At 39.4% G+C, this 21,983-nt stretch overlaps 1 protein-coding gene across 1 annotated transcript in view; it reads left to right on the top strand.

The window, feature by feature from the left end:
• ttc27 (tetratricopeptide repeat domain 27) overlaps positions 1–21,983 on the top strand; it is an 80,721-nt gene that overhangs the window by 45,872 nt on the left and 12,866 nt on the right. Inside the window, exons 11-16 of the mRNA XM_085429033.1 lie at positions 2,573–2,668; positions 6,405–6,527; positions 12,631–12,858; positions 13,857–13,955; positions 15,058–15,110; positions 19,540–19,705. Coding sequence (XP_085285159.1) covers positions 2,573–2,668; positions 6,405–6,527; positions 12,631–12,858; positions 13,857–13,955; positions 15,058–15,110; positions 19,540–19,705 — 765 coding nt within the window. The remainder of the gene's footprint in view (positions 1–2,572; positions 2,669–6,404; positions 6,528–12,630; positions 12,859–13,856; positions 13,956–15,057; positions 15,111–19,539; positions 19,706–21,983) is intronic.

The raw sequence follows: 21,983 nt of genomic DNA, 5'->3' as shown, positions 1-21,983 counted from the left end.
AGGAGATAACACCTGGTAACAGTCGTCTGAGTCATGATTTTTGATTGACTCACAATCAGCTGCACATCTGGAATGATGAGTGCTGCTCATCATGGGCTATGCAATGAGCTGTCAATAACAGAAATAATTTCCAATCAGCAAAGAGCAGAAATCTGCACCTGTAGTGGGCACAGGGCACTGGAGCAAAACTGGAGAATAGAAAACTGCAAACATGGATTAATGAACCCGTATTTCTGATATCCAAAATTGAGGCTCCATGAATTCATGGAGAAAGTCCAGGCTGCTGCTGTGATATGTTGAATGTTTTCTTGCCATTCTTCATACACCTAAATAATAACAAATCACTGGTTGAATCTCAATTCGTCAGTTTTTTGTTTGCTGTATTCACTTGGTTGTGGGCAGAGTGCAGCATCTTCTAAAGGCTTGTTTCATAAATGTGACAGTGGATATAAGTGGCCTCTTTGGTCACCTGATCACCTTTGGGGAGTGGTATGTTAGTGAAAACCATAGCAGGAAAATCAAAGGCCAGGTTTTCCACAGTACTCTGCGGATGCACATGCTTTCCTTATCTGCCCTGCCCAGATTTGGATAATTAAATCACAGCCCATTAAAAAAAGTTAATAATCATAAAGGTTTATCAAAGTTCAATTAGATAATTGAACTTTGAGTATTAATCTGAACTGCTTGAAATGAAGGAAGCTAGTTTTCTTGTTTTGTTTTTGAAGACAATTCGCGTATCATGGCAGAAGCTTCTAGAAGTTCTGCAGCCTTGATTTCATGAGTGGTTTTTGCTCTAGTGCAAGTCCATCCAAGGATACTGTTTGTTGCTGTGTTTTCATTTTGTGTGTAATCGTATCTGCCCATCTGTGAATGGTTTCGCCATCATGTTACAGAATAAGAAAATTAGTGTGACCACAAACAAAGTTAAGAGCCGCAGAGCTCTGCAGACTCACAGTCCCAGTGAGTTATTGAGTAACCTTGTTCTTTTTCTCTCCAAACAACCCTGAGCACAAACCAAACCATTAATGCTGCAGCTCCAAATGTTACTGTGGATGTTGATCAATAACATCCCTGAAAGAGTGAGCACAAGGTGCATTATGGGTTTATTAAAAAAAAAAAAAGCCGCAAACGGAGGACTCGAGGACATAGTTTGCAGACAAGTCTTCCTTACAGAAGTAAAACGAGGCTGTTTTAGCTGCCACAGCCTGGGCTGGTAGAGAGTAAAGTTGTAAGCAGTGAATGTCATTTTTTAAGATGTATTTTGTGATTTTGTGTAGTTGGATTGGTTTCCTATAAAGGTCTCAAGCTTATTGAGCATATAAAATGCACTTGGTTTCTATTTCATTCTATATGATGACATGCATCTAAATCAATTTGGCATGTAGTGTTGTTCTACGTTGTTTTGCTTGATTTTGGATAAATAATTCCAGTTCTCAAGATAAGGATCATCCATCAGTCTGCCCATCAGTCCGCTCTGAGATAATTTCTCTTTGAAAGCAGGCTAACAGGGTCTCTCAGATAAAATGGTTTTTGGCTTTTTTATGGAGGATCCTGGATGAGAGAGAAATGATCTCTCCAGAAGGTTATGGGACTACCCTTAGAGGCTCCTGACTGTTCGGTCTGCCTCCTACAAAGTGAAGAATCCACAAAGCATCCTGATCAGATGCCTTGACCTCCTCAGCTGTTTCTATCAGTGCAAAGCGGCAGTAGCTGTACTCCCTCCAAATGTGCGAGCTCCTCATCCTGCCTCTAAAGGCTGAGCCCAGGGAGCTTATTTTGACAGCTTTTATCCACAGCCTCATCCTTTTGGCCACTACGCAGAGCTTAAGAACATAACTGAGAGTTGGAACGTAGATCAAGCGGTAAATTGAGGGCCTCGTGTTCTAGCTCATGTTTATCTGTACCACAATGTCCTCATCACAGCAGATGCTGTGCTTCAACTCCCTCGGATGGGGCAGCAACTCTCCCACAACCCAAAACGAGCAATCAATTATTTAATTTAATAAAGTTGGCTTTCCACTGCCATTTTCTAATTTATTAGCAACAACTCTGTGTTTACAAAAACATTCCTCTTTACTTTTGTGTTTTTTATGTGTACCATTGGAGATAAACCACGTTTTTTGTATGGGGGGGACATTTAAAACGTGTCTCAATGATTTTAATTTGCTCATCTGATCAGTTTTGACCCTTTGGAAAAGATGCCAAGATTCTGCAAGGATGGTGGCAGAAGGAAACCACAAAACGTGTCTGTTTGTTCCTCCTTGCATTTTATTTAATTCAAAATCATAAAAGGAGAACGAACAGCTGTAGGCTACAAGAGTTGTGTTCACTATTTGCTCTTTGTCTCCATGAATGTTCCCTCTCATTGCCCATTTCATGCCTAATGACCCTGTAACCCTGTCAATGGCACAGAATATATACATATATTTGCACTGCTAGCAGTAAAGATACTGGTTACATCTTCAACTGATGGAAGTAATACTCAGTCATTTTGGGGGATGAACTCTGTTGTTACAGACTCTGCAGCACATTTTGTGGTTTCCTTCTTTATTTGAGTTTCTTTCTTTTCCAGGCAATAGTAGACCACTTTGAAGACAAGAGTTGTCCTGTGACGGAGCGCCTCAAAGTCTTTTACTGCTGCCAAGCACCACCCAGATGGGCTGTCCAGGTATTAGGTCCCTTTCTGTTTTTTTCCAAAACGTTCCGTCTGGTAAACTAAAAGGAAATTAACTAGCACTTTATTCACTTTGACTGTAAGAGTCTGTGTTTTTTAAAATTTATCATTAAAAAGATCTTTTGGACAGAGACTAATAATGTCACTGATGATACGAAACGATAATGTCTCGGTTAAGCATAGATTGAATAATTCGCATTAATGTCACATAAGTGCACCTGAGATGGAATACAATAACATTTTTGCTGTTATTTGGTCATAAACCTTGCCTTGATTGTTCTACCATAAGAAAAAGCGTCTGCTGTCCTTAAAACAAGAATTCACTAAACCGCTGACACGCCCCTTAGGCTTGCTGTTAAGGGTTTGAGAGCTACTTTCTAAATACTGTGAATGTTGTCACAGGGCTGACTTCATCCTCTTTCATTCCAGAGCTCATAGCTTGTATACTTAATGTTGTTGTTATCATACCTTGTCTTGTCCTATTCTAAATTCCTTTTTTGTTTCAAAATAAACTAAAGAAAAAGTAGAGATAACCAAAGTTATAATTAAGTTAACTCTTTAAGCATAGATAAGTGAATGGCAAATTAGATTAAAATTAATATTACATTTGGATTGAAATCAAGCGGTGTCATGCCCGTAACAGGGACAGAACAATACGACAAAAGGCCTCCAGGGCGGGGTGTAGGGGAAAAGAGCAGCTGTTCTAGTGCTTGCCCACGTGCTGCATTCTTCAAGTAGCAGCCTTGTCAAAGGTTATAATCAATAATGCTTAACTGCTGTTTGTTCTTGGCTAACAGAACGAAGAGCAATGCAACAATCAGCTCTGTTGGCTTTATCGTTGCCATTCTTTTGGCATGCTTGGAACATTTTTGGTCACCAGTAACAAATAGCTTACATCACCTTATGATTCTGGTGGGTGTACCACTAGAACACTGGTACTGGTCACTGCTGGCACAATGTTCAAAGAAAACACTAAACACAAGACAGTTCAGCTGTTATTTATAATGAAGATTCTTTGCCTTTAATAAGAATTCAAGTGCCTTAATTCTCATGGCATAGTTACATTTAACCACAAAGTCTCTTACATGACATCATCTGTTTACATAATTCAACCAAGGCAGATATCTGGTCAATAAGCCAATTTCCTCTTGGCCAGCACGTTAAGGCATTAAAATGTAATGTAGACAAATATTTATCATTGTCTGAGACAAATCTTTCCACCTCTCTGGCAGGTCGTCCTTAGCTTATATAGTTCTCATGAGATCTCATACGTTTTTTTGGCTATTGAGAAATGTTTGTGATAATATTTGATTCTGCGGTCAGAGCTTCTATTCATCTGCATTTCTAATGGAGGGGCACCTCTCAGCAGCACTCTCCTAATTTAAATTCTGACTCTCTCAAGAACAAACTTTATCACCCTGAAGTTCTTCTCTGCTTACTCAGCGCATGTGACATAATTGTTATTATACTGGATTAAATTTTAAAAGAAAATCCACTCCTTGCTGCCACATTGTCTGTTAAGATTTCCAGTTTGCTAACGTACACATCCGCTCTACAGTCTTAAAGAGAACATCAGCTACTTGTAATGATATGATGATTTTATTTCATAGAGAACATGACAAAAACAGAAAAGCACCGAGTGACAACAGCTTGATTGTTGTAAAAACGTTCATCTAACTTACATACTTAAAAACCGTGTATGTAAATAACTTTTTTGGCTGCATACATACTGTGATGCTCAATTCAGATAAAAAAAAAAAACATTAGAACTCCGAGATGTCAGGTTAAGGAGTAAGCATGATATTACCTATATTACGTTAGTTCTTCCATAATAGAACTAGAAAGGAGTGTTGCATACCACTGTTTAAGGTTTCTTGTTTGCTAGAGTAACAAAAGTTGCCCCCATATCTGTATCAAAAACTCTAATGTCACCTTTAATCCCATTGTAAAGTTATAGCGAGTTACTGGATGTAGAAGCACTTTATGTGTATGGGAATTTTATACTAGATTGATAGTTGACCTCTGGAGTTCACACCTTAACCACACCTGTACACCTTAAGCACTTTATCTGCCTTGCATCCATGGCCAATTTAGAATCAATAGTTTACTTAACGTGCATGTCATTAGGCTGTGGGAGGATGGAGTTCAGAGGAGGCCAGAGGACTCGGAGGAAGCCCACTCAGTCACAGGGAAAACTCCACATCAGAGTGGCCCAGCTGGGCAAATTGGCCACATTTTGATAAATAAATTGCACCTGAAAAGGAGAAACTAGCTGTGACATATTTTGATAAAATCTTTGCCTCTTTGTGTCTATGTTGCACCATTAAGCAAGTGATCAGCCAGATCCAGCTGACATTATTGCCAGCAGTGTTGTCCCAGGTAGGGTAAGGAAAGAGAAGAGGTTGAATAGGCAGTAATAGAAAGATTGAAGTAGGAGGAGTGTTGGAGAAAGGGAGAAATCAGTTTGGGAGGAAACATCACACAGGCAGCCGGTAATAACTGATAACAGCAATGAAGTTGGAATTGAAGAGTCTGTATTACCGTCTGGGGAGCTGAAAGTCTGTTGAGGAGGAGGATTGCAGCAGGTACTGCAATGCATTTTTCTGCCGGGGGTGGCTTTCTGCTTTTTCCGTCTCACACTTCGTTTTCATGACAAGCCATTTCATTTTTATGCCTTTAGGGTGAGGCCATTTTTATAGTTTACTTACAGCTGGTTTTGCACATTTCTGGTCAATAACCACACATCAGGTAGTGTATATTTTACATTGCTACTAACCAGTTTCTAAAGCATGCCATCAGTTGCTTCCCTATGTTTCACTGATTTCCATTAATTTCATGGTACTTTAAAAACTTGTGATTTCTTACAGTGGTGAGGTTGGATCTTCACTCATGTCTTTTACACTGTTTTCAAGCCTGCCTGATGGATGTACAGTAGTTGGCGCATCATACTATTGTAATGTCTTACAGATGAGTGTGGATGGTTACAAAAAAATTGCAGACACCCAAATGTCTGAACCCGGCGTAAAAATGTCTTAAAACTTGCATTTTTCTTTAAAAAAAAAAATATAAAAAATCAGCATGTGGCTGGTCTGTGACCATAGCAAATATTTTCCTGTTCAGTTTATCAGTATAACTGTCGTTTTGTAAATTACGATAACTATTCATCATAAATGAGAATAAAACAATAGAGTCTTCCTGTCTTCTTTCCCATAAGTCTACAACTGCTAGAAGCACTTTGATATTATATTTCTCCATGCTAACGCTAACACAGGTCACACAGAACTAACTAACACAGTGAAATTGAATGTAGATAGATTATTTATTTATATACACACACATACATGCATATATATGTGTGTGTGTGTGTGTGTGTGTGTGTGTGTGTGTGTACACACACACACACACACACACACACACACACGCATACATACATACACATACAACAAATGGATGGACATAAATTATTGGTATAGAATATTTTGTTCCATATCAGTCAGTCAGAGCAAGTTTTATCTGATTTCGTCATCAGATGCATTTATATGCCTTCATGGTTATAGAAGTTGTTAAATATCTGCAAACAGTATTTTGCATGAATGTTAGCTTTCTAGCATGCTAATATAAAATGTGCCTCTTCTGTCACTCTATTAGCGTTGTCATAGTGAGCACCTTAGCATGCCAGCAGCCTCAACATGGTTCAGACGTCTTCGCTTTATTCTCTCCCTGTGTACAGAAACAGCTGGCCAGCCTTCTGATGGATCTCGGCTGCATCAGTTCAGCTGTACTCATTTATGAAAGGCTGGAGCTCTGGGAAGATGCAATTATCTGCTACGAGAGACTCGGCCAACACGGAAAGGTACACGCTGATCTTAACATTCCTGAACTTAACTGAATATTAAACCACTAATCTATGTAAATGAAGTCGTTTTAATGTTCATACAATTTTTCTTATTCCCTAAATCCTTCACTTAATCTAGACAACATTTCTAAGTTGTATTATTAGAAGAGGTTTTTCCAGCAGCTTGCTGTTTGAATAATCAAAATCATCTAAAAGCAATAGTGCTTAGTTTAACATTTTTTAACTATATTTTGAGTTGATATGAATTTGTTTTAATACTTCATGGTTTCTTTATTCACATAAATAGTGTAACACTTACTGTATGTAGGCAAGAGTAATGTAAAATCAAATTAAATGTTTCATTTTCTCTTAAACAGACCCTAGTTACTTTGGTAGAAATCATAAATGACACATATTTTTTAATCACAACCCCCACAGTCACTATCTGTTCTTTTCCTTCTATCTGGGGTTTTGTTGGATTAAATCATCTTTATTGAATTCTAGATTCTCTTATCTCGTGTAATAGAGAAACCTTTTCACATCTAGGAAAAACATTAAAGGTTTCCATGATATTTGAAGAATTTCCTGGCTATGGGATAGCTACAATATTTCTTATCTTATCAGGAAAAAAAGAGTCAGAAAAAGATTTTAATCCTATAATAAGACTGGAAAACTTTTGTCTATTCCAAGCTGTGGTTAACTCTCTGCAGATCTCTGTTCACAGCAGCACAGATGGTGTGATTTACATGTCAATTGTAGATTTCAAACTAAATGATTTGATGCTCATTTGGCAGATCGGTATTTTAAACTGGTTGTCAAGGCCAAATTAGAGGTTGTCAGTAATTAGTGATGAAGCGATCGGGGGGAAAAAGTCAAAAATCAGGATAACTGCACTTCCACTCATCTTTCCCTTGGTCATTATTCAAAATTGCAATGACTTTTTATTCATAGTTTCAACGCAGAAGACATATCCTTAATTACTTTACTTCAGCATATAAGAGTAACAGAAATATTGATATCTTACAGTGAAAAGGGTATTAATGGATTCTGATTAATCTGAAGAACTGGATTTTGTGTATCTTCTTGGTCTTAATTTTGTTTTACTGATAACTTTGTCATAATCCTTCGGGAATGTAAACAGGAAGTATAATGTTGACTTTCACTACAACATGAGCCTCATTTGTTAGCTTGTTTACCTTTTGTTAGAACTCCCTTGGATTAGCCATCAGGATTACAGACTTCCAAGACTGGAGCATGTGATTTTTAATCCCTTGCCAAAAAATGTTCTTCTCATAGCATGATGCTAGGATTACGGTTCACTTCACTTCAATACCATTTTATTTAAATAGCACCAAATCACAACAGCAGTTGCCTCAAGTTGCTTTACATTGTAAGGTAAAAAAATTGTAAAGTATTTAATTTATCTGAACTTGTACTGCAGCTGCAAATGCTGACCGTGACTAACTTTGTATTGTTTTTAAACTAAAGGGGTAATGTCCCCTGTAGGCTCTGGATCTGTCAGAGATCTCCACTTACACATAGCCACAAACCACAAAGGGAGTCGCAGAGGAAAAGCTCTGATGCCTGAACATCACCATGTGGCTCCTAACCAAGTCCTATTACTTCATGTTCTTTTAAGGAGGGCGCATTCTCCACCCTCCAGCTGAACAAAGAGATTGTTATATTCATAAAAGCATTATCAGTCTGGGAGTATAACCAATTCATAGGCCAGCACTCACCAAGGACATTCTTACCTGCCTGTCAAGAGTACAACACAATTCTTGCTGTGATTGTGCTGCGAGAAGTGATCTCGGCGTTTAGATTTAGGTTTGAGTTTAATTCCAAAGACATCCAGTGAGGACCGTGTTTAGAAATAATTCAGTCATTCACTCAGTCATAACATTACTAAGTTTTGATCACTATTGCATCAGATAGTTTTAACTCCGATGATTATAGTCAGCCATGCAGAAGTGTGGACAGAGACCCAGTACAACTACAGAGACGGTTAAAAGCAGATGTCAGCACGTATGCTGTCTGCAGCTGTGTGTACACTACTAATATTCCTCTTATCTCTTATATGCATGCACAGAGAAGCATTAGTGCAAAACTAGCAACATATTTATGTATGCATTATATATGCATACATGTATAATGTATATATGACACTAATAAGCAAAGCCAAAACAAACATGGCACTGATTTAGTGCTGGTAAACACATTTGCAGCAGAAACACCAGATGACAAATGTTTTCTTTTCAGTTTAATATGATGGATGGACTACTTAACAGACCTAGCAGACACAGGCCCCATGACTGCTCGGGTAACGTTTCTTGTTGGAAAGTCAATGACATTACTGCAAAAAGATGCAAAATGACGGAAAAATTCAAAACAATCACAAACAGATGCAAAATGAGCACACAGGGATACAAAATGGCAACAAATACAAAAAAGTAATTACAGGGAGACACAAAACAATAAACAAAGAGCTAAAAACAAACAGTTAACACAGATGCAAAATGACAACAACAGGAACAATCACCACAGTGAAATGCAAAAAGATCAGAGAGAAACGGAATGAAACACAAAAAGATGCAAAATCACAGCAAAAAGTGGAAGAACTGGGGGAAATTGAGAGGCCAAATGCTGTTTTCTCCATACTGATTTAGACTGTTCATAAGGCAAAAACCTAGAAAGATGAAATTAAATTCCTACTGGGTCTAGGTAACGGATCAAACACTAGATTGCGCCAATTATGTGTTTAACATACCCAGTACTCAAATCCAACTCGGTTATGAAATGCAGATGTGCATAAATGATGTGTGTGGATGTTGAGCACTGACCTGAACATTTAACCTGTCTGTTTGTGAAGAGCTCTCAGCAGGACTCTAACAGCCTGTCAGCTCTTTGTTTGTCAGTTACAGTGTCTATTGTGTCTGATTTGATTAGTCAGGTTGCTTTTTGCTAATAAAAAGTGCAGTGCCCTTCTCTAGTCTTAAACCATGTGCTGTGGTAATTCCAGCCAATAGTCTGTGTTATGTACTCACTGAGATCCAAAATAACAAGGCCGATCCACTTGTCTGGAGTGGTTGGGATTCTGTCCAGCACTGCTTCTCCGTTGTCCCCTACACTCCCTTTTTGCTCTGTCATAATGACATTGTTTCATGACGTAATGTAATGTCGGACATAAATAATGAAAGAGACTGCTGTGTTCAGCATGGCTCACAGCTCGTCTCTGTTTAACTAAATGTTTGCATTGCATTTGCCCAGCTGCAGTAGAAGTTGCAGGCTGAACACTTGGATGTTTAGTGGTTACGTTACATCTTCATTGCTGTTAAAATGTCACTTTGTTTTGTTCTTTGTTTTTTTTTTCTTACTAGCAAGCATGTGGAAACCATCCCATTAGTTTCTAAACTCCACATTTTTCCTAAATATTAACAGATAAAACAGTATTTCAGCCACTGGCATGTTGTTTTTTCTGAGCCTAAAATGACCATATTTGGAAAAGAGGGTGAAGTGCTATGCTCTTAACTAATGACTGTATTCTGCAGTCTGCAGGGAGATACCTGCTAATTATGCCAACTAATAAACAAGTAGAAATCCAGTCATCAGAAATGAAGCACAGATGTCAAGAATTGACAATTTATTTATGAGATATTTCCATTAAATTACTTTAAAAACACCAACAGCAAAAACGGGTTCAAAAGATCTATATTAAAAACTGAGACTTCAGTCTGGATGTCTTGGTACTGATGTTTCACAAGTTGGACTTCTCTCCTCCATAGATCCCAGTAGGTCCCAGTCTTTTTAACAACATTTGTTTTCATAGAAAAGCAGTTAGCACAGGAATAGCAATTACCCTTGGTATACTGCATTTCACAGTGTCTTCTTGCTCAGCCACCATCCTTCAAGTCCACGTGATTGATCTGCACTTCTGGGGGTACTTTTCAGAATAAATTTGTTCAACCTTAAAACTAAAATGACCTGAAGTTATCCTCATAATGTTTTATGCACTGTTGAATTTTCTCAGAAAACAGTATGACTACAGTCATTATCAGCCTCACGCATTAATATGTAATATGCAAATACTAAATTAATCTGAGACGCACCCGCTCGAGTCTGGGAGCGACATTTAACTTCAGACAGATCAGATGAATTTGTTTTCCATGTTTGAGTTATAGTTTAGATTAAAATTCAAAGTAATGGTCTTAATAGGTGTGTGTGTCTGTGTTACCGTATTATCTTTAATTAGGGAATGTTGCATGGGGTACAACCTGCTCAGCGTTGTGTAGTTTAGATAAGTATGATGGGGTTTCTCGTTCCTAATCGGGCTGGGCTGTTGGCCCAGCATCAGCCCCATGACAGCAAAGGAATGCAGTGAACCTAAGGCTCTGTCAAACCTCAGAGGCCCTCGGCTCGCTAGCAGTGGTTAGATTGGCACTCTTCACAACCTAAATCAAGACAGAGGGATTTGGAAAGAGAAAACAATCTCATTATTCCACCCTCACAAGTGCGTGAGCTGCAATCCAAAACATGTAGTGGCAAGACAAAGTGCACCGAGTGCAAATGTCCACAGGTAATTTGACAGCTACTATACTTGTAACATAATCCCTATGTTAATTTTGTTTTTCTGTCAGACTTCATTCCTAGATCTCAGCCTGTGTTTTGATACTTTTGTTTTGGTTTGGGGTTTTTTTTTTGCTTCTCGTAGTGTTAAACTATGTCCTGCCTATGAGTAGATGGGTAGGATAAGGTATTCATATCTCCTGAGGAGAGGTGAAGAGGAGATCTTTTAATAGAGCTCTTACAAGTCATTAAAAAGTCTTAGAAAATGTGAAATGACAATTTTTCAAAAGGTCCTCAGAATATCTGAAATTTGCCATCAATTGATGGTAGGTGTTAAATTTGCAGCGTAAAGAAATATAATCAATCTGATTATCATTAAGTTTTACTAAGTGTTGCAGTTTTATGTCACTTGGTTATTATTCTTCCCCTGCACTTAACTAGGCAGGTAGATAACAATCGTCACACGAATAAAAACCACACCGTTGTTCTTTTGTGGTCGTTTATGTCCAGTTGGATACATAGCATGGATTTTGATGAAAGAATAAATTGTAAAACTGTAAATAAGACACAAAATATCATGTGTGATCTGATATGCGTAAACATTCTTTTACAATTAGAAAATGCTGTGACCTTTAAGCATCATAGGCTATACTTCCTTACCATATAAATTGAAGCACAACGAAATAAGCTAATGGCTAATTAGCGTCTAGGCTAATGTCTGATACAGCACATCTTTAGGTGAACTCACTTGTACAAACTATTACAAGCAACTCACGGCAGCTAGTGCCAAACACACAATAGTAAAATACAACATTACTGCCAACTAACAGACTGTGTTGGCTTAAAAGGTAGCAAAGGCAGGCAGGAAGTAGCAAGAGGTGCTATTCCGGTAGGATGTCAACTAAAATGGACAGTGTAAAAATGCCCCTAAAACAAATAAAGACACTATGAACCTATTTAACACCACATGATATCTAGGGCGACTCTTGGGGATCATTCACATGTATTTGAGACATGCTTATGTACTACATGTAAAACACTCACAAGCCTAGTCTGAGCTGGTGAGATGTGTGTCAGCTGCCTCTGACCTATCCTCATATAAAATGCCAAATATTTGTTTTGCTTTTTGGTGCTCCAAGAAATCACGACAAGGGTTTTATAAGGTAGAACATATTTTGCTGTTACATGCATGATTAATATGATATATCACAAAAGTTCATCTTTGTTTTAGGCTGGCCATCCTGACATTAAATTAAGCTATTAATGGTTGACCTGATTAGTTAACTTATGTAAGCAAGTACCTATATTGAAAAGAAAAATGCACTGTTTCTAAGATTGTATTAAATTGTAGATGAAGTTGGAGGCATTCAAAAAGGTCGACGCTGAGGTATATTCCGTATGTCCTAACATCTAACACAGGTAGATATTAGTGTTCATGTTGCGATGTTTGGAAATGAAATCAGTTAAATTCCACCTAAAATCCAACAAACATGGGAGCTGAATGCAGTTTCACATGTCTCATCTGAACTCACCTTTGTTCTTCTCTGTTTGTGCTCAGGCCGAGGAGATTGTGTGCAGGGAGCTGGAGAAGAAGGAGACACCTAGTCTGTACTGTCTACTAGGAGACATCTTGAGGGAGCATCAGTATTACGACCGTGCATGGGAGCTGTCAGGTCAGCGCAGCGCCAGAGCTATGCGCTCCAAAGCCCTGCTACACCTCCGCCACAAGGAGTTCCAGCAGTGCGTCAACTGCTTTGAGCAGTCGCTCAAAATCAACAGCATGCAGGTACAAGCAAATCATCATTCTCTCACATTTGTCTATAAAGTTTAATAATAATTTACTCTTTTAAACTTTTTTCATGTTCAGCAGTGCACAAGAATGAATTATTTTCTCAACTGTACTAAAAGTTGAGTGTGCCAGTGATCACTATTACATGTGTAAGAATGGGTCAGACCTACAGGTGGTTAAAATGCTGGGCCCGTTCTGTAGTCTCTACACTGGTCCCTGTTCACCTTTCAGTGTTTTCCACAGATTTAGTTTGGCTGAGGTGTAAATTCAGTGAGTCTAGAATCCTGCAGATGAATTTCAACTCCACCATCCTGGACTGTGGTTGGTGACTGTATTCCTGTTAAGGAGGCTGTTAGAGTGCAATGCAACTGGTGACATAACAGAAGTTTTGTACTAGTTGCAGTCCAACTCAGTAAAGTATGTCTAACTGCTAGCACAAGATCTTCTTTGTGAAAGCACCTGAAGGATGTCAAAGAACACTACAACCTAGTGATCCAGCTGGTGGAGAAACACTGTCTGAAACCTTTGAGCAGTGGAACTGGATAATAGACATGTACAAGGTCACCATTATACAGCCATGCGTTACCTAGTTAGAGCAAGCATGGCACGAGCCACAGGCACAGCAACCAGATTTAGTCATGAATTTAATTTGTTCAAAATGTAGTTACATGTTCAGATTTTTAGACATCAGGTACAAGATACAAGACAATTAAACCCATCAGTGTAAGTGGGATCACTGATATTTAATTAAAACACCTCTATGCATAAGTACATATTAACAGAGCAGCTGGGATAGATTCTCAGCCTGGTCAGGATTTTAATCTTTCTTTGCTTTGTTAACACACACTTTCATTTCAGGGAAATATCTGTGCCTTAATTTAACACTTCAATACAAACCTTTTTTTTTGTGTGTGTGTGTGTGCGTGCGTGCGTGCGTGCGTGCGTGCGTGCGTGCGTGCGTGCGTGCGTGCGTGCGTGCGTGCGTGCGTGCACAGCTCGGTGTGTGGTTTTCTCTTGGTTGTGCCTACTTTGCCCTGGAGGGCTATGAGGGAGCTGCTAAGGCTTTCCAGAGGTGTGTGGGACTGGAGCCAGACGTGAGTACCTACACACACAGTCTTTCTTTTTAGGGACACTCTTTGACATAATGTCTTTTCTCCAAGTCCATCCTTAGTTTTAAAGGCCAAGTAATGTGGGTTTGCTTGAGGCTGCTAGTGCATGGAGATTTCTTTAACACAAATAAATCATGCAGTTTATTTCAGTAATGTCCAAAGCATCAACTACAGCTTTATGCTGCATCTTTCACTTTTGGGAACTGGACAAAGTCACAGGGAGGCAAATCTGACAGGTGGTTCATAGAGTTGTGTTGGTGTGGGCGACACCACAGGTTGGCATGTACCACTGTACAGTGGACATTGCCACTGTAACAGCACCTATTTGTTTTGAGCTCCACATTTTGAAACCTCAGCAGCCTTAGTGTTTTGTCCTAATGCTGGTAAGCTTGCAGGACTGACAGACTAATAAAATACTCAAATTTCACTTCTTGGATGGTTGTACCAAGCAGAGGGCCATATTAAATTACATATTACATAACATTATTTTAGTGACAGACATGGAGATGTCAAGTACAGTGAGTAGAACAAGTAGATGTGAAGCTAGTAGACAACAATCAACTACTGTTGCATGTGTATAGATGTCAAAGGAACTACATGGCTCACTTTACGCCTTGCGTAATGGAAAAAGGGCACCCTGCAGACAACTGTTACGAAGGGGAGATTTTCTGTAGACCACTGGAAAAAATGTTTTAAACAGGCTGTAAACATGCTTTTTAATGAAGTGAAGTTTGTGGGAGTCTCTAGACAGCCTGAAGTGCTAACTGAGCTAACGCAGTTTGTGGCAGTTGTGATTATTTTTCAGTCTCGGAGGTTGTTTCTGCTTGGTCCTCCCAAAGTGAACGTTTCAATAAATTTATGTTCATAGCACACAGTTAGTGCACAGCAAATATATAGACGCTAGCCGTCTCTCATTTCAACTCATTTGGTGAGGGTTTAATAGTCACTCCAGCTTTTCTTTATGTGCATAAACCTGAAAATTGTGTCTTGTAGGATTTTTTTGTTATTCTTTACTTCCTTTTCCCCACTGTCTTCTTTCCCTCACTGACCTGTGTCTCGCCCAACCCCCTACCCCACCTTCACCCAGAATGCAGAAGCATGGAACAACCTTTCTACAGCTTACATTCGCCTCCAAATGAAGTGAGTATGAGTGTAGTGCATATTGGAAACTTGTTGGTGTAAGAACGTGTGTGCCAGGTAATAGAATGGGTTGACTTTTGTCCAATAGGATTTCTGCCGTAAGCAGCAAAGTGTTTGAAACCATCCACACCCAGCAGACTGGAAAACGCTCCAGTAGTCTTTCAAAATAACTTGGGCAGGATAAATGTGCCCAAAGGTGATGATGACAGAAAGGTCAGAGGTCAACTGCATCTAAGTTTGTCCATATCTCTCTAAATTGCTATTGCTGGTATTTAGTTTCTAAAACAGAATGACATACACCTCCATGTAGTGGATTTTACCTCCCACCTTAGTTATCTCTTCAGATTTCTAAACTACAGTCTCTGGGAGCATTCCTAAGGTTCTTCCTTATGCTTCTTATTTTACACTAGTCTTCTTTCAATATGACGCTGGATGTCCACCTTATTGAAACTACAATGTGCAGACTGACTACAAAACGTGCTCAACGTACTCTACTGGTCAAAAGTTTTAGAACACACCCCATTTTTCCATTTTTTTTATTGAAAATTATGCAGTTTGATGCCTCATTCCACTCTGAAAAGAAAGCACAATACAAATAATCAATTGGAATTATCAAAGAAATCATGGAATCAAAATGTATCTTAAACTTCTCAAAGTAGCCACCTTTGGCAGATATAACAGCTGAACACACCCGGGCATTCTTTCTACAATAGAAATCAAATATTGTTCAGAAAGTTCTTCTCATATCCGTTTCCAGTTTCTATAAATGTGTGACACTTGTAGGTTGCTTTGCTATCACTCTTCTGTCCAGTTCATCCCAAACCAGCTCGATGGGGTTTGAGTCTGGAGACTGTGCTGGCCACTCCATGTTTTCAAGCTTACCATCTTGTTCTTCTGAGGTAGTTCTGGCACAGCTTGGATGTACGTTTTGGGTCATTATCTTGCTGTAGGATGAACCCCTGACCAGCTAGGCAGATCAGAGGGTTTTGCATGGTGCTGCAGAATGCTGTGGTAGAACAACACACTTCCTCCTCCATGTTTGACAGTTGATGCCACACAGTATGGAGCCATCCCTTCGCCTACAGAGATCCTGCGTGAAGAACCGAAGATTTCAAATTTTGATTCATCAGTGCATAATACCTTCTCCAGACTTCAGTAGTCCTATGGTTCCATGGCCCAGCCAAGCCTCTTTGTCTTATTCTGACAAAGAGACAAACCTGCAGCTCAAAGTCTTCTCTTCACAGTTGAAACTGAGACTAAGCTGTACTTGAAGCCATTGTCCCGTGAACTCTCAGAAACGTGTCCTCAGATTCATTTGTGGCGTTGGGTCTGCCAGACCTCTTCCTGTCAGAGTTTCTGAGTCCCTTTTGATGGTGAAGCAAACTGTGCTCACTGACATCTTGACTTTATTTGTGATTTCTCTGTAGGAACGGACTGCATTTTTAAGTGTCATGATGGTCTGTCTCTCTTCCATTGTTAATTACCTTTCTCTCAACATTTTTGTAGCAACACACTACTTTCTGTAGTCAATACTGTTCAACTGATGCTCACGAGGCTATGGCACCACAGTGTGTTCCAACACTGCTTTTATGCAGACAGAGGGGGCTGTAAGTAATCCAGAAAAGTTGGAACACCTATAGGAATTAGTAGCCTTTGTAAAGACAAAAAGGCAGATGCTGTGTAGATTAAAGTAATGTTACTGTCAATATGAGAAATGGTCTGTCAAATTCTATTAACAGGTCGGGGTTCGAATCCAGAACATGGTCCAGTTATTGTGACCTAGGTTCTATTATAGCCACAAGTCATTACATTTTGATAGTGAGCCATATTTATTAGAACTCAAAGTCAATCATAACGAAAGCAAATGGTAGATAAGACTCAGGGGAATGAGGCAAAAATGACAAATGAATGACCAGAAAGACAAAATGTCTTCAGACTGATGCTGACACTGCACTCTGTTGCCCACTGAGGTGGAAAACTTGGAAAATCTCCACATGTCCATGGATGAGAATAATGCCAGTCAGGGTTTCTGCTACTGGGTTTCAGAACATTTTTGAGAATATGATCTGACACCTGATGCTTACGAAGCTTACGAGTGCCAATCACAGGGAAACGGATAAAGGAAATGCTATGCATTTGTTCCGGTAAGGTTAGCATAAAGTTATGCATTAGACTCTGCCAGGCTCATGACAGGACAACACACTGAGTCACACTGTACAAAGAAATAAAAATTCAAAATGAATACAGTTTTGTCAGCTTAAAAAAATCAGCGATTTAACTGGAAAGTTGTTTAATGTTAAGACCAGTCTTACGAATGGACTTGAACCTTCCCAACTTAAGCATTGTAACATGAATGCACATATGGGTAAAGCTTTTAATTAATTTAACCAACATGCATGTCATTGGGCTTGAATGGAAGGTCAATTAGTGGTCAAACAGTACAGATTAGATGCTGAGTTGTGGTGCAACACAAACTGAAAGTGCAGAGATGGCGCTTCAGTAAGTTCAGAGAGATATTTCAGACAGTAGTTCATTTTAATTTTAGTTTTATTTATACAGCAACAAACCAAAGCAACCATTGCCTCAAGACCCCTTATATTGTAAGGTAGAGACCCTATATAACAGCGGTTCCCAACCTTTTTTGCGCCACGGACTGGTTTATGTCCGACAATATTTTCACAGACCGGCCTTTAAGGTGTCGTGGATAAATACAACAAAATAAAACCAGTACCGGTACCAAAAAACAAGAAAATATATTCATAAAACACGTGAAAAGAACCAGGAGAAACCAAGTTATCGATAAAAACGATAAAAAATAAAGATAAAAAAACGATAAAAACCCCAAAAAACATAAATTTCACACCCGAGCCTCACCTCTCGCAGCCTGGTACTAAACGACTCACAGACCGGTACCAGTCCGTGGCCCGAGGGTTGGGGACCGCTGCTATATAATACAGACAAAACCCCAACAGTTACACAAACCTCTTTGAGCAAGCACCTGGCAACAGTGGTAAGGAAAAAATCCCTTTCAACAGGAAGAAACCTCTGGCAGATCAGGGAGGGGCGGCCATCTGCAGATGTTATGAGAGACACAACAAAAGAACACACTGTGGACAGCAGTGAAAAGCCTTTCTCTTGACATTAAAAAGCTACTGGATGTATTAAAGAGGGTCATTTCTGTGGCTGATAGTTTGGGACAAGAGTGTTTTTGCAGCCTTGTGGCATAAAGAGTTTCCCTTTCAGGAAAAGAGTATTTAAATGAATCAGTTGTACTGAATTTACTGCATATTGCATAAAATCTGTGAACAAAAATCACGTCTTATGCCTGTTGTAGTTGTGATAGTTACTGCTAGGAGTGTTGGTTTTTAGTAGAGGGAGATGTTTTCTGAATAAGTGTGCAGTCTGCACTTGGTGTGCTTTGCAGCTCAAAAGTTTGTATCGCCAAAACTTGCTCTGTCCTAAAGCTCTTCACTTAGTCATCATGCTGAGGTTTTAGGGGGAAACCCTAATTATTGCTTCTCAATATACTGAGACTTTCATGAAACAGAGCAGAAGTTAACTGTTTTTGTTGTCAGCAGTAACTGCTTTAAAACGGAGGCTGTTGTTCATCTGTAGTTAGTGTAGACAGTCCTCAGCTGGTGTCAGTGTCTGCTTACTGTGGAGGACTGCGTGCGAACTGTGAGCTTCTTTTTGATCTAGCTTCATCGTTAAATCTGTGTGGGGGGGAAACAGCTTAGTGGAATGGAATTTATTAATATTCAACCATTGTCTTTCTTCCCTAATGTCTATAAAAGGAATTTAGACCAAAGTAATTCTGAATTGAACTGTATGACAAACTTGCCATTACAGATGAGTGAAGTCGCTCTCATTCAGGGTGTCCCATGCTGTCATTTAGTCATTCAGAAGTAAATCCAGTGCATTCTTAAGCTTTGCTGTAAAATAGTATCTCGCCTGTCCCAGTTTACAGTCATCTCTGCCTGCCTGCTGAGACAGTCTTCACAGCAGTCGTTACAAGCATCAGAACTTCCCAGAACTTTGTAACCATCCAGACAGTGTTCAGATATTTATTTATGTATTTATAATGTACAGATAAACAAACAAACAATAAAAATACTCCAAATAAAAATATGTGAAGTTCTTCATTCCAGCCCATGTTCGTGTCTCTGTGTTTTTTGTTTTTTTTGTAATTTCTGGCTGTGGGGGCTTTTCAGATACAGAGGTAGACTTTTAGCCCTTGACAGCAGCCTTCTGTCCGTTCGGGCCTGAAACCGAAGCAAAGCAGGCGAGTTTTTAATTAATACCTGGTTAGTTCTACTGCCAGTTAAGCTCAAGCAGTTTTGAAATGAACCAAGCCTAGAACTTCCTAGAACTCTGTTCAACACATTTAATGATCTACTTCTAACTTGTCTCTCCTTTTTGTCATTGGCAGAAATAAGGCTTTTCGAACCCTGCAGGAAGCCCTTAAGTGTAATTACGAACACTGGCAGATCTGGGAGAACTTCATTGTTGTTAGCACTGACATCGGAGATTTTGCTGAAGCCATCAAGGCATACCACCGTCTTATGGACCTGAGGGAGAACTACAAGGACATCCAGGTACATGACTGCACTTAGTCTCTTCTTTTGTTCCATGTAGAATGGGGAAAACATTTATTCTAGGCTGCGTGTCTAATGAGACACAGCTTGGCAAACAATAAACTATACCTGGCTGGATAAAGCTTCTCAGGGGCAATCTATGTCTCCTGAAATCTGTTAGGTTTAGCTCACCATGGTCAAAAATAACAAATAAAAATGTCTGACTTGAACACATGAGACAGAGCTGTGAAGCAGGAATTGGTCCCTTTGCTCTCTGTATTTCTTTCACCTTGCAGTGCTCCTAATAAGTTGCACCAATTAACTGACTTTCTGTAAATGAAGCTTTGTCTGTGTTGAAAGGAAGAACTTTTGAAACAAAAGATATACATTTCTCTAAATTCTGGAATACTTGGCTCAAGTTCAGCGTTTTGGCTTTATCCACCTCTTCTACTCTGTGCAAAGTCTCAGAGCTTTGTGAGACGGGGAAACGTGATTTGTTGTCCAATCACAACACACCGAGCAGGTGAAACTGTTAATCTTTATCACTGTGGTCACTCATGCCGAGTCATTTAGAAACTCTGAAGGAAAAGCCTCTTGTAGTCACAGCTCATTAATTCCACAGCAACTGATGCATTCTAAATAAGAAATTAACCATCAGCTTTGAATAAACAAGGCGAGACAGCCAGTGGTAGTATTTCCATTGTTAATGGTCTGCTTCAGCCCTGCAGTCATTTTACTCACATAGTTTTGAGCAATTAACTTTGAAGAAGACGTCTTCCAGCCTAATGGGAATGGATAAAATCACAGCTCTGACTCAGAGATCCTGTGGGCCTCGGAATTAAATATACAAACAGTCACATTTATCCCACAATACATGATCTTCTTCTTTTCTCTCTTTTGTTGTGTCCCTCTTTGTCGTCTCTGTTTCAAACAACCAAAATGGTCATTTATGCAGGTTGTGTCCTGGTCAGCCTCATCAATAAGGTTGGCAGATGTAAAAGCACACCGGTTGAAAAGGTCAGCAGCAGCAGCTTCAGAGCAGCTCACTCAGTCTTTAGTTCTCTGCTTGCCTCCTCCTCATTTTTAAATATCTTCTCAGAACACAGTTTTCTTGAACAGTTTATTAATGGCCGACAATCTCCTACAGACAACCTAACACCAAAGCCCTTTCATGGAAAAGAGCATGAAATTGCACATTTAAGGAGTGCTGTAAAAGGAGTGTTTAGTAATATCAACTGTGACTAATGATAGCTCAGTCACACTAGAGTGAGAACAAAACTACAACCTCCTTGCAACTAGGAAAAATTGGGAATTGTATTTTTTTAAAATATCAAGCAACAGATTGCAAGTAGTCATAGCAACCACTTTTTTGTGTGTTAGAATTCGGTCCCCGAACAGCTGCAGTCTGACTCAGACTCCAGGCTTCTACAACGATGGCCCAAAGCTCTTCCTTGAATCTTGCCTGCCTTTTGTTCTGTTCTCTGTCTAGATAACCCCACACTGCTCCAATAATGTTGAGATTCAGGCTCTGCAAAGGCCAGCCGCGACCGGCCCACTGCCCACATGTGTGTTCAACTTTGTTTTAAATCCAGGTCAATCTGTTTGACCTGGATTACAGATGGTACTGGTGGATCAGAATCTCACTGTACTTTTCTGTGTTTATAATTCAGTGAACATAGAACTTGTTCAATTTTGACAAGCTCGCCATTACCACTGCCTGAAGTGCTGCACCAAACCTTGACAGAAGCTCCACTGTGTTTCACAGATGGCTGCTGCTTTTGATATTCAGTCCAGTTCCTGTGTAATTTGGCATACACCTGCCTGTCCTGATTGTTTCCCTTCCTTAAGAGTAGCTTCTGACAGCCATCCCTCTTCATTTGTGGCATTTTCAACTTCTGGCTTTTTTCCTGCTTTAATCCTCTACTCGATCTTTTTTCTTGTTAAATTATTCCAATTAATTCAAGGTGCTTTTTATGTAATAAAAACATTTGAATAATAAAAGCAAATAAGGCTTTAAAGGGTAAAGTTCAGAAACCAATGGCTGATGTTGCAGTCTTCTGTATTTTGTATAATGTAGATGTCAAACTCGTGCAGATCATCATCAAGGGAACGCGATTAAAACCAGTCCAAAGTCAGCGGCACCTGACTTTGGACTGGGTCATTTCAACAGCACTAGCGATGTTGAATGCCGATTTGCGACAGCCAGGCCCGTGTGTGCTGGCGTGTATGAGATGATTAAATGTTTTTATATGACTACTTTAATAAAATGTAGTACTGTCCCCTAAGTTCATCACCGAAA

This window comes from Rhamphochromis longiceps, linkage group LG13 (assembly GCF_057381845.1).
Source record: "Rhamphochromis longiceps isolate RC_006_pf linkage group LG13, R_longiceps_female_GT1.1, whole genome shotgun sequence".
Lineage (NCBI taxonomy): Eukaryota > Metazoa > Chordata > Actinopteri > Cichliformes > Cichlidae > Rhamphochromis > Rhamphochromis longiceps.
Note: the sequence above shows the minus strand (reverse complement) of the source record. Positions and strands in the feature narration are given on the sequence as shown.